Source organism: Chiloscyllium punctatum, chromosome 49, assembly GCF_047496795.1.
Source record: "Chiloscyllium punctatum isolate Juve2018m chromosome 49, sChiPun1.3, whole genome shotgun sequence".
In the NCBI taxonomy this organism is placed as follows: domain Eukaryota; kingdom Metazoa; phylum Chordata; class Chondrichthyes; order Orectolobiformes; family Hemiscylliidae; genus Chiloscyllium; species Chiloscyllium punctatum.
This window is the reverse complement of record NC_092787.1, coordinates 37,638,363-37,651,004: the sequence shown is the minus strand read 5'-3', so window position 1 is coordinate 37,651,004 and position 12,642 is coordinate 37,638,363. Positions and strand designations below refer to the sequence as shown.

Sequence of the window (12,642 nt, the reverse complement as noted above, 5' to 3'; positions counted from 1 at the left end):
TCATCCCCTGTCTAGGTGACATCCTCAGTGCTTGGGAGCCTCCTGTGAAGCGTTTCTGTGATCTTTCCTCCGGCATTTATAGTGATTTGAATCTGCTGCTTCCGGTTGTCAGTTCCAGCTGTCCGCTGCAGTGGCCGGTATATTGGGTCCAGGTTGATGTGCTTATTGATTGAATCTGTGGATGAGTGGCAACTTTTTCATGCAGAGGGTGGTACGTGCATGGAATGAGCTGCTAGAGGAAGTGGTGGAGGCTGGTACAATTGCAACATTTGGGAGGCATTTGGATGGGTATGTGAATAGGAAGGGTTTGGAGGGATATGGGCCGGGTGCTGGCAGGTGGGACTATATTGGGTTGGGATATCTGGTTGGCATGGATGGGTTGGACCGAAGGGTCTGTTTCCATGCTGTACATCTCTATCACTCTATGACTCTATAACCTATCCCTGTGCTGAATACCTGTGCAGAATGAATGTCACCTGTCACTTTGTTGAATAGAACATAGAACATAGAACAATACAGCACAGAACAGGCCCTTCGGCCCACGATGTTGTGCCGAACATTTGTCCTAGCTTAAGCACCCATCCATGTACCTATCCAATTGCCGCTTAAAGGTCACCATGATTCTGACTCTGCCACTCCCACAGGCAGCGCATTCCATGCCCCCACCATTCTCTGGGTAAAGAACCTACCCCTGACATCCCCCCTATACCTTCCACCCTTCACCTTAAATTTATGTCCCCTTGTAACACTCTGCTGTACCCGGGGAAAAAGTTTCTGACTGTCTACTCTATCTATTCCTCTGATCATCTTATAAACCTCTATCAAGTCACCCCTCGTCCTTCGCCGTTCCAATGAGAAAAGGCCTAGCACTCTCAACCTATCCTCGTACAATCTATCCTCGGCCACTCCTCAGCCCAGCTCTGCATCATATCTAAGTCCCTTAGCAGCCGACAACAGCCCTCCTCACTATCCACAACTCCACCAATCTTCGTATCATCTGCAAATTTACTGACCCACCCTTCGACTCCCTTTTCCAAGTCATTAATAAAAATTACAAACAGCAGAGGACCCAGAACTGATCCCTGCGGAATCCACTTGTAACTGGGCTCCAGGCTGAATATTTACCATCTACCACCACTCTCTGACTTCGACCGGTTAGCCAGTTTTCTATCCAATTGGCCAAATTTCCCTCTATCCCATGCCTCCTGACTTTCCGCATAAGCCTACCATGGGGAACCTAATCAAATGCCTTACTAAAATCCATGTACACTACATCCACTGCTCTACCCTCATCCACATGCTTGGTCACCTCCTCAAAGAATTCAATAAGACTTGTAAGGCAAGACCTACCCCTCACAAATCCGTGCTGGCTGTCCCTAGTCAAGCCAGATACTCATAAATCCCATCTCTCAGTACCCTTTCCATTACTTTGCCTACCACCAAAGTAAGACTAACTGGCCTGTAATTCCCGGGGTTATCCCTATTCCTTTTTTTGAACAGGTGCACAACATTCGCCACTCTCCAGTCCCCTGTTACCACCCCTGTTGACAGTGAAGACGAAAAGATCATTGCCAACGGCTCTGCAATTTCCTCTCTTGCTTCCCACATAATCCTAGGATATATCCTGTCAGGCCCGGGGGACTTGTCTGTCCTCAAGTTTTTCAAAATGCCCAACACATCTTCCTTCCTAACAAGTATCTCTTCTAGCTTACCAGTCCGTTTCACACTCTCCTCTTCAACAATATGGTCACTCTCATTTGTAAATACTGAAGAAAAGTACTCATTCAAGACCTCTCCTATCTCTTCTGACTCAATACACAGTCTCCCACTACTGTCCTTGATCGGCCCTACCCTCATTCTTGTCATTTTCATGTTTCTCACATATGCCTAAAATGCCTTGGGGTTATCCTTGATCCTACCCGCCAAAGATTTTTCATGCCCTCTCTTAGCTCTCCTAATCCCTTTCTTCAGCTCCCTTCTGGCTATCCTGTATCCCTCCAACGCTCTGTCTGAACCTTGTTTCCTCAACCTTATTCCTTCTCCAGCTTTACAAGGCATTCAACCTCCCTTGTCAACCAAGGTACCCTCACACGACCATCTCCTTCCTGCCTGACAGGTACATACATATCAAGGACACGTCGTATCTGTTCCTTGAAAAAGTTCCACATTTCCACGACATCCTTCCCTGACAGCCTATGCTCCCAACTTATGCTCCTCAGATCCTGTCTTGCAGCATCGTATTTACCCTTCCCCCAATTGTAAAACCTACCCTATGGCACACACCTATCTCTCTCCATAACCAAGTTGAAAGTGGTGGTCACCATCACCAAAATGTTCACCCACTAAAATGCCCATCACTTGTCCCGGTTCATTACCAAGTACCAAATCCAATATGGCCTCCCCTCTGGTCGGACAATCTACATACTGAATTAGAAAAGCTTCCTGGACACTCTGCACAAACACCACCCCATCCAATCTACTTGATCTAAAGAGCTTCCAATCAATATTTGGGAAGTTGAAATCGCCCATGACTACTACCCTGTGGCTTCTGCACCTTTCCAAAATCTCTTTCCCAATCTGTTTCTCCACATCTCTGCTGCTACTGGGGGGCCTATAGTAAACACCCAACAAGGTGACTGCTCCTTTCCTATTTCTGACTTCAGCCCATACTACCTCCAAAGGCAGATCCCCCTCGAACTGCCTTTCTGCAGCCGTTATACCATTTCTAATTAGCAACGCCACCCCCCTCCTTTTTTACCACCCTCCCTAATCTTACTGAAACATCTGTAACCAGGAACCTCCAACCTGTGCAGAATGAATGTAACCTGTCACTTTGTTGAATACCTGTGCAGAATAAATATAACTTCTTACTGTGCTGAGTAAGTGCATAGGGAGAAAGTGAGAACTGCAGATGCTGGAGATCAGAGTCGGGACTGTGGTGCTGGAAAAGCACATCAGGTCAGGCAGCATCTGAGGAGCAGGAGAATTGATGCTTCAGGAATAAGGCCTTCATCAGGAATGAATGTAACCCATTCCTGAGCTGAATGAATTCATTCCTGATGAAGGGCTTATGCCTGAAACATCAGTTCTCCTGCTCCTCAGATGCTGCCTGACCTGATGTGCTTTTCCAGCACCACACTCTTGACTCTGATTATGGGCACAGTGTGTGTGCAGCCTGTCACAGTGTTAAATACGTGTATCTTGTATATGTAGCTGTCACCTTGCTGAATACCTGTACAGGGTTGTTTGGAATTTTCACAGTGCTGAGCATCTATGTGTTATGTGTGCGCAGACTGTCATTGCATCTGAATACTCATAAAGTGTTTGTGACATTGTTGAACTTCTGTGCAGAATGTATATGGGCTGTCACAGTGTTTCATAATTCATTATCCAGCAGGATTTACATACCTAAAATTCAATTAATAATTTTAAAAATAGGTTATTAACTCTCCTTTTTATTTTATACTTAGGAATGGAACATGTATTAATATGTCAGTATATTATAAGTACCTGGGAAGTCAAGGACGGTTTGAATATATTCCTGTTCCAGGTATGACTTAAACATTGATGTAGAACTACTTCCCAAAGGTTGTTGCTCCTCGTTTAGTCACAGTATTTGTTTATTCCAATACTGCCTGTGTATCCCCGTATTCCAGCTCACATAAACACTGCTACTTGTGTTGTAGCTCACACCAAGTTCTCTTCAGTCAGCACCCAAGGAGATCGCTGGGCTTTTCCAGTTCTGGCTCACACTGGGTTATTGGCTCTATTACTTGTATTGTTGAAATCCCAGCTACACAATCGCTCAGTGTATGCAGTGACGGTGTGCAGTTCTCTGTGCAGTTTGTGATTATGTTACCTGAATTCATGTGGTAACAATCAGTTAGAAGGAATTTGGGATATAGATCATTCATTAAATACTGATGCAATCCATAATTTACTAGTGGCATTGTGAAAGACCACATTCTGCATACCAGTGTCTGTTGAAATCTCATCTAAAATCCCCACACTCTTCCCCCAACTCTCCCTGCTGTACTGTCACTCTCAGTAGACTGGAACATTACTGCATTCACTAGAGTTAAGAATGATAGATAGGATATGATTGAAGTGTATAAAATTCGAACAGGGCTAGACAGACTAGATGCAGGGAGGATGTTTCCCCTGGTTGTGGAGTCCAGTACACGTATCACAGTCTCAAGATATGGGGTATACCATTTAAATCCGAGATGACGAAATATTTCTCCATTTGGACAATAGTGAACCCATGGAATGGAAGTAGGGCTGATATGTTATTTCAGTGGTTAGCACTGCTGCCTCACAGCACCAGGGACCAGGGTTCAATTCCAGCCTCAGATGACTGACTGTGTAGTGTTTGCACATACTCCCTGTGTCTGCGTGGGTTTCCTCTGGGTGCTCTGGTTTCCTCCCACAGTCCGAGCATGTGCAGTTTAGGTGGGTTAGCCGATGTAAATGTGGGGTTATAGGGATATGGCAGAGGGCTAAGATACTCTTCGGAAGGACAGTGATGACCTGATGGGTGAATGGCCTCTTTTTTGCACTGTAGAATTTCCATGATTCTAAAACATGTGCAGAAGTGTGTTCAGCCTGTCACAAACTGGCCATACTAAATTGCCCCATTAAGTCTAGGAATGTGTAGGCTAGGGGGACTGGTGGATAGGGGGTGGGGAGTGAGTCTGGTTGGGATGCCCTTCCGAGGGTCGGTACAGACTTCATGGGCCAAACGTGCTGTAGGGATTCTATGATTCCATGAATTCTCTACCACACAACACTGTTGAGATTAAGTCACTAAGTATATTCAATAAAGAAAAAGGTACATCTAAAAATATTTAAGGCATCAAGGAGTACAAAGAGAAAGTCAGAATATGATATTGACATGGAAGGTCAGCTGCGTTCATACTGAATGGTGATATTATTCGGGAGCTGAATGCCTACTCCTCCTAGTTTTTATATTTCACTGTCTGTTGGTCAGAAACAGAAAACTACAACCAGGCAAAGAAAGTGACTGAACAGCTGGGGAGTTTGTTTTTCAGGTTATGATGCTTATGCTACCGCTAAAATCGGTCTCATCAACTACCAGGAATTTGGGTTTGTAATCTACAACATGCAGATACAAGGAAGAAAGACCAAGTCAGTGGCCTTGTATGGTAAGAGGTTCTACTTCAGCTGTTCCACTCACCACTTCCTAAGGTTAGTTTCTGGATCTTTAACTCCATGTCCATCTCCTAGGAAGGACAAGGAAACTTAGGAAGGAGATCTATGAAGAGTTCAAGGAGTTTGTGATCAAACAAGGGATCCCAGAGATGATGGTCTCATTTCTGCCTACTGAAGGTAAGCACATCATGAAAGCTCACGAATGAGATGATTGAGGGGGGAGGTCCTTCACATGTCTGGTCATTGAACTTGGAAGCAGACAGGATTATGACCTGTTACAGCAGGACAATTCTAAATGGGTCAGTTACCACCCTATCAGTCTAATCATGCAGCAAATAAATCACACTAACCTGCTTAATGGTGCCCAGCTTGGGTTCTGCCCTTGGCTCCTGACCTCATTACAGACTTGGTCCAACATGGACAAACCAGTTGAATTCCAGAGGTGAAATGACAGTGATAGTCCTTGATGTCAGACATCATTTGACCAAATGTAGCATCAACGAGCCCTAGCAAAACTGGATTCAATGGTCATCAGAGATAAAACTCTCCATTGGTTGAAGTCATACTTGCTAAATTTAGAATGACATAACTGTTTGAAAACTCAGTCAACTCTATCGCAACTGAATGATGCTGTTCCAAACACTTGCAACATCCCCATAAACCCCACCTTGGCGAAGCTGGTAAAATCAAACACAGGTTCTTACAGGGGAGATGTCAGAGAGGGAGAGGATCAGCATGGAACTGCTTCTCTTGGTTCCCAGCTGAAACTTGACCAGCAGCTGCGAAAAAAACAGTTTGCTAAAACCAAACCAAATCAAACCCTGAACTGGGAGAACTGGCCACTCTCCTTTCACTGCACAAGAGTTTTAAAAAAAAAACACTGAAAAGCTTTCTCAAGTAGATATTTACAGACATTGGAACATCTGCCTTTACGACTCCTCTGAAATAAAACCAAGGAGAACATAACCTTGTTAAAGGCGCAGCATCGTCATACTAGTTGCAGTCTCTTATGAGCAGTATGTTCAGTTATCACTAATTGTAGTAAAAGGCTTGGGCCCAAGCTTCATGGGACAAAATTGGTTGAGAAAGATTCACTTAGATTGGCTCAGCTATTCTCAGTTAGAAAATGGTTGCCTGACTGAAGTCCTAATTAAATACCTGGAAGCTTTTCTGCAAGGTCTGGGGACTATCAAAGGAGACAACGCTGCCTTGCATGTTGACTAGGAAACAATTCCATAATTTTGCAAAGCTGTATAGTGAAGGAATCGTTGAAACAGTCCAGTTTGTGGAATGGGCAGCATTGTTTGTATTAATTGTGAGGCCCAAAGGGTTAGTTCATCTTTGTGGGGTTAGCCACTTCTTGTAGCTGTATAAATACCCAATCCATCATATCGAGGATTTATATCCAAAGCTGGCAGCTGGGCTGTCCTACATGAAGTTGGACATGAACCATGTGTACTTGCAATTGTGGTTAGATGAGTATTTCCAGATGTATGCTGGAATTAATATCCAAAAAGGTTTGTACCAATATATGAGAGTTTCATTTATTGTCAGCCTGTAAGTCACTTGCAAAACATCTGCAATTCTAAAGATAATCCTTCTCTGACCTCAAAAACACATTCAGGTTTGTAACTCATTTTCAGAAACGAATTCTCTATATAAACTATATGGTTCCCTCACCAACAGTAAGGATAGTATATTATCTTGGGAGCAAGAGTGATTGTCCTGTAAAAAAGGTCACTGCCTTTTACTGGCTGAACTCCATTAGGGTCATTCAGGAGTTTCCAAATTGAAGATATTGGCAAGAAGTTATGTCTGGTGACAAGGCCTGATTATAGACATAGCCGTGTTGGCAGTGCCCAGAGTGCCAACAAGGTCAAACATTACTGCCAGCAGCTCCTCCACATTTGTGGGAATGGTTGGGTAAACCCAGTCACATGTTGATTATGCCAGTTCGTTCATGGGCTCAATGTTCTTAGTCATTGCAGATGCACATTCAAAATGGTTGGACATGCAGAGTTCATTTGTCGAACACGGTGATGATGATAGAAAAACTGCATGTATCTTTTGCAATATACAGACTACCAGAAGTGTTGATGACAGGTAAAGGGCCATCATTTATCAGCAGGGAATTTGAGTATTTCCTCAAGTCAAATGATATTTGACATATAAGGACAGCAATACCATCCACCATCCAATGACCTGCCAGAAAGAGCAGTCCAAAACATAAAGACAGGCTTAAACAGTCCACTCGATACCAAAATGCCCCGGTTCCTACTTGATTACAGGACCACACCTCTTGGAACTACCAGGATAGCTCCAGCAGAGTTACTAATGGGAGAAGGCTCTGCACCAGGTAAAATCTGACCTTTTAGGACCTGGGATGTTGTGGGGGTCAGGGGCGGAGGGAGGTGGGAAGGACAGTAAAATGGCATCTGAAATGTCAATGCCAAACACAAGACTCAGCTATGTGAGAGATATTTTACGTCAGGGGATGAAGTTTAGTCTAGGAACCACAGGGATGGCCCTGCATCGGTAACAAGCATGGTCGAGGTCAAGTCCAACGATGTACAAAGTTTTGGTAGGTGCAATGGTTCTGCACAAGGATATGGACTATATGAAAGCTGCAAACTCGCAAATGGTTCAGGAGCAAAATGCACCTGGCTCTTTGGAACAATCAAAAAGACCTGTGGGTTCTCCCTCTCCATGAAGTGTTGAAGATGCCTCGGAATCGGAGATGGCTATGGCGGACACAGCCATCTCAATGTCTTTGCCACCTGAAGGGGAGAATGAATTTCTTCTGAGACACTCTGGGTGCAAGAGGCGAGTTACTGTGCATTAATCTTGTCCATATCTGAAGCAGAGTCGCTGTTAAAATGTCCCAGGTGGAGCTACAAGAAGAATAACCAGCTTACACAAACGATTTGGATGTGATTAAGAGGTACAGTTAGTAAGCTTGCAGATGACACCAAAATTGGAGGTGTAGTGGACAGCAAAGAAGGTTACCTCAGATTACAATGGGACCTTGATCAGATGGGCAAATGGGCTGAGGAGTAGCAGATAGAATTAATTTAGATAAATGTGAGGTGCTGCATTTTGGAAAGGCAAATCAGGGCAGGACTTATACACTTAATGGTAAGGTCCTGGGAGTATTGTTGAACAAACAGATCTTGGGGTACAGGTTCATAGTTCCTTGAAAGTGGAGAGTTTGAAGGGTAGGTCATGCTTGACAAATCATTTGGAATTCATTGAAGACATTACGAGCAAGGTGGACAATGGGACCCAATAGAAGTGGTGCATCTACATTTCCAAAAGGCCTTCGACAAGGTGCCACGCAAGAGGCTGACACATAAGGTAAGGATGTTTAGAGTTAGGGGTAGAGTATTAGCGTGGATAGACATGACTTGGAGATGCCAGTATTGGACTGGGTTCGACAAAGTTAAAAATCACACAACACCAGGTTATAGTCCAACAGGTTTATTTGGAAACACTAGCTTTCAGAGCTCCACTACTTCACAACCACCTGATGAAGAAGGAGCGCTCTAAAAGCGAGTGCTTCCAAATAAAACTGTTGGACTATAATCTGGTGTTGTGTGATTTTTAACTTAACATGGATAGAGGATTGGTTGACTAACAGGAAGCAAAGAGTGGAGATAAATGAGTGCTATCCTGGCTGGTGACTAGTGCCTCAAGGGTCGGTGTTAGGACCGCAATTATTTACAATTTATATTGATGATTTGGAGTTGGGGACCATGTGTATGGTGTCAAAGTTTGCAGATGACACTAAGATGAGTGGCAGAGCAAAGTGTGCAGAGGACAGTGAAACTTTGCAGAGGAACATAGATATATTGAGCGAGTAGGCAACGGTCTGACAGATGGAATACAATATTAATAAATGTGAAGTCATACATTTTGGTAGGAGTAACAGTAAAATGGATTATTATTTGAATGGTAAAAAGTTGCAGTTGCTGCTATGCAGAGAGATCTGGGTGCATAAATCACAGAAGGTTGACCTGCAGGTACAACAAGTAATTAGGAAGACAAATCAAACTTTTTCCTTCATTACTGCATGGGGTTGAGTTTAAAAGCCAAGAGGTAATGTTACAGCTGTACAAGGTGCTGGTGAGGCCACACCTGGAGTACTGCAGGCACGTTTGGTCTCCTTACTTAAGAAAGGATGTCCTGGCACTGGAGGGGGTGCAGAGGAGGTTCACTAGGTTGATTTCGGAGTTGAGGGAGTTGGCTTATGAGGACAGACTGAGTAGATTAGGATTATATTCATTGGAATTCAAAAGAATGAGGGGGATCTTATTGAAACACATAAAATTATGAAAAAAAATTGATAAAATAGAAGTAGAGAGGATGTTTCCACTGGTAGGTGAAGCTAGGGCAAGAGGGCATGGCCTCAAGATTAGAGAGAGCAGATTTAGGACTGAACTGAGAAGGAACTTCTTCACCCAGAGGGTTGTTAATCTATGGGATTCCTTGACCAGGGAAGTAGTTGACACTACTTCAGTAAACACTTTTAAAACTAAGGTAGATTTTTTTTAAAAATAAAGGAATTTAGGGATATGGTGAGAGTGCAGGTAAATGAAGCTGAATCCATGAAAAGATTAGCTGTCATCTTATTGAGTGGTGGAGCAAGCTGGAAGGGCCAGATGGTCTACTGCTGCTCCTAGTTCTTAGGTTCTTATGAGAACCGGTAGATAGGATAGTGAGGATGGTATTTGGTAAGCTTTCCTTTATTGGTCAGAGGATTGAGTATAGAAGTTGGGAGGTCATATTGAGGCTGTGCAGAACATTGGTGAGGCTATTTTTGGAATATCATGTACAATTCTGTTCTCCCTCCTATCAGAAGGGTGTTGTGAATCTTGAAAGGGTTCAGAAAATATTTACAAGGATGTTGCCAGGGTTGGCAGGTTTGAGTTATAGGGAGAGGCTGAATAGGCTGGGACAGTTTTCCTGGAGTGTCAGAGGCTGAGGGGTGACTTTTTAGAGGTTTATAAAATCATGAGGGGCATGGATAGGATAAATGGACAAGGTCTTTTCCCTAGAGTGAGGGAGTCCAGAACTAGAGGGCATAGGTTTAAGGTGAGAGGAGAAAGATTTAAAAGGGAACTAAGGGGCAGCTTTTTCACAGACGGCAGTGCATGTATGGAATAAGCTGCCCCAGGAAGTGATGGAGAATGGTACAATTAAACATTTAAAATGCATCTGGATGGGTATATGAATGGAAAGGGTTTAGAGAGGGATATGGGCCAAGTGCTGGCAAATGGGACTAGATTAATTTAGGACAGTCGAACGGGTACATCTCAATGACTCTATGTCCTCGGACTCAGAGACGGATGGATATACTGTTGTAACAAGGTCAGTCAAGTGGACCTCACAAATTACGAGTTCCCTGATTGGGGCTGTTAATCAGGTTCAATCAGGGAGTCCTGGCTGACAAATGAGAACAGTGTGTCAGACATTGTGTTCACTCTGAGAGCTGGCTCTGAGGGAATTGGATCAGGGGCAAGGACTTTCCACATGTAAATAAAGGGTAACTTAGTGACGGGATATTGGCCTCTGTGGATTTATTTCAGTTTCCTTATCTCAGGATAAATGAGCTCATCTTCAAGTGTGTACAACCAATTTTTACTAGATTGCCTGCTCATTCCAGAGAATCTTACGAGAAAAGATTAAGGCAAAGTGGTCTCTACTTTGGAGTTTAGAAGAATAAGATTTGATCTCGTTCAAACATATAAGATTGTGAGAGGCTGTCAGACAGAGTATTTCTTATGACTGGAATGCCTAGGAACTAGGAGGCATTTTCTTAGAATGAAAGGACAGCCAGTTTGAGCTGAAATTATGAGAAATGCCATCTCAGAGGGTGTGAACTTTAGAATTCTCTCAGTCAGAAGGCTGCACATTCTCCGTTGCATATATTCTAGAATACAGTCAACAAGTGTTTGGATTTTAAGGGAATCAAAGGGCATATGGATCATGCATGACATAGTGGTCAATGATTAGCCAGGATCTTATTAAACGATAGGAGTAGGTCCATGGAGCCAATGGTCTACTGCTTTGTTTATTCACTTCATTCCCTACAGTATGGAAACAGGCCCTTTGACCCAACAAGTCCACACTGACCCTCCAAAGAGTAACCCACCCAGACACATTTCACTCTGATTAATGCACCTAACACTATGGGCAATTTAGCATGCCCAATTCACCTGACCTGCACATCTTTGGAGTGTGGGAGGAAACCCGGAGCACTTAGAGGAAACCCACACAGACACGGGGAGAATGTGCAAACTCCACACAGACAGTTGCCTGAGGCTGGAATTGAACCTGGGACTCTGGTGCTGTGAGGCAGCAGTTGCTAATTGTTGAGCATGCCACCCAGCTATTATGCACCCTAATTCTTAATATTCAATGTATTAATCACTTGAACTCCTTGATCAACCTGTAACGATGTCAATAATTGTTACTTATTACATAAAACAAAACCAAAAATTTGATTAGATGGCAGCTTATAAGTCATTTGCAAAACATCTGCAATTCTAAACATAGTTCTTCCCTAATCTCAAAGACATATTCAGGTTTATAACTCATCTTCAGAAACTAATTTTCTGTATAAACCACATGAATCCTTCTCCAACAATGAGGACAACATATATTCATATTCTCTCTTTGCATAAGAAATATGAGTTGGAGTAGACTATTTGCATCTTATACTCTGTTAATAAATAAGATTAAGAACAATCATATCCCTTATTATCCATAACTTAAAACGACTGAACCCTGTTGTGATGAAATTAGGCTGCAGTGCTTTCACACCTCTCTTTGGAACAGAAATCAAAAGATTTACACTTAAATGGAGAAATCTCTCCTCAGCTTAGCTGTAAATGATGACTCTTTATTCTGAGTGAGCCTGTGTAGTAGATTCCCTGGACTGGGGAATCATTTTCTCACCATGAAGTCCCTTCAGAATTTTATTCTTCTAAATACCAGTGAATAGAGGCTGTGTGAACTCAATCTCATAAGAAAATTCCTTCATCTCTTGAGCTAGTGTTTACTCTTTAGGGGTTAAATAAGTTCTCCTGAAGCAAAGAGACCAAAATGTGTATGCCATATTGACCTGTCATCAATACCTGCATAATTGGCATATTCTCATACACCGCTAAGTAAAAAGGCAAACATACCATTTTAACTTGCTAATTGCATGCTGTACATGTGTGTTTGTTGGCGATCTTGCACTGAAATGGGTAGTGTCCTTACCTCTGAGTGAAAAGCTCTGGGTTCATAGAGCTTTGGCCAACGATGTTAAGTTGAACAAGAAATGTTTAGGAAGTGAATACCAGAGATTATATTGTTGTCCTCACTCTGGCAGTGAGTGTATTGGTATTGTTTGCTGAGGCTTCCAAGTCTCAAACCAATTTCCAGAAACGCACACCTGCTTATTGACATTGCAGTGAATAAAGTGAT

At 43.1% G+C, this 12,642-nt stretch overlaps 1 protein-coding gene across 2 annotated transcripts in view; it reads left to right on the top strand.

The window, feature by feature from the left end:
* Positions 1–12,642, top strand: part of LOC140469574 (protein AMBP-like) — a 29,585-nt gene that overhangs the window by 13,230 nt on the left and 3,713 nt on the right. For both annotated transcript variants that reach the window (XM_072566232.1, XM_072566233.1), the window contains exons 3-5: positions 3,471–3,550; positions 5,052–5,165; positions 5,248–5,349. In XM_072566232.1, the coding sequence (XP_072422333.1) occupies positions 3,471–3,550; positions 5,052–5,165; positions 5,248–5,349 (296 nt within the window). The remainder of the gene's footprint in view (positions 1–3,470; positions 3,551–5,051; positions 5,166–5,247; positions 5,350–12,642) is intronic.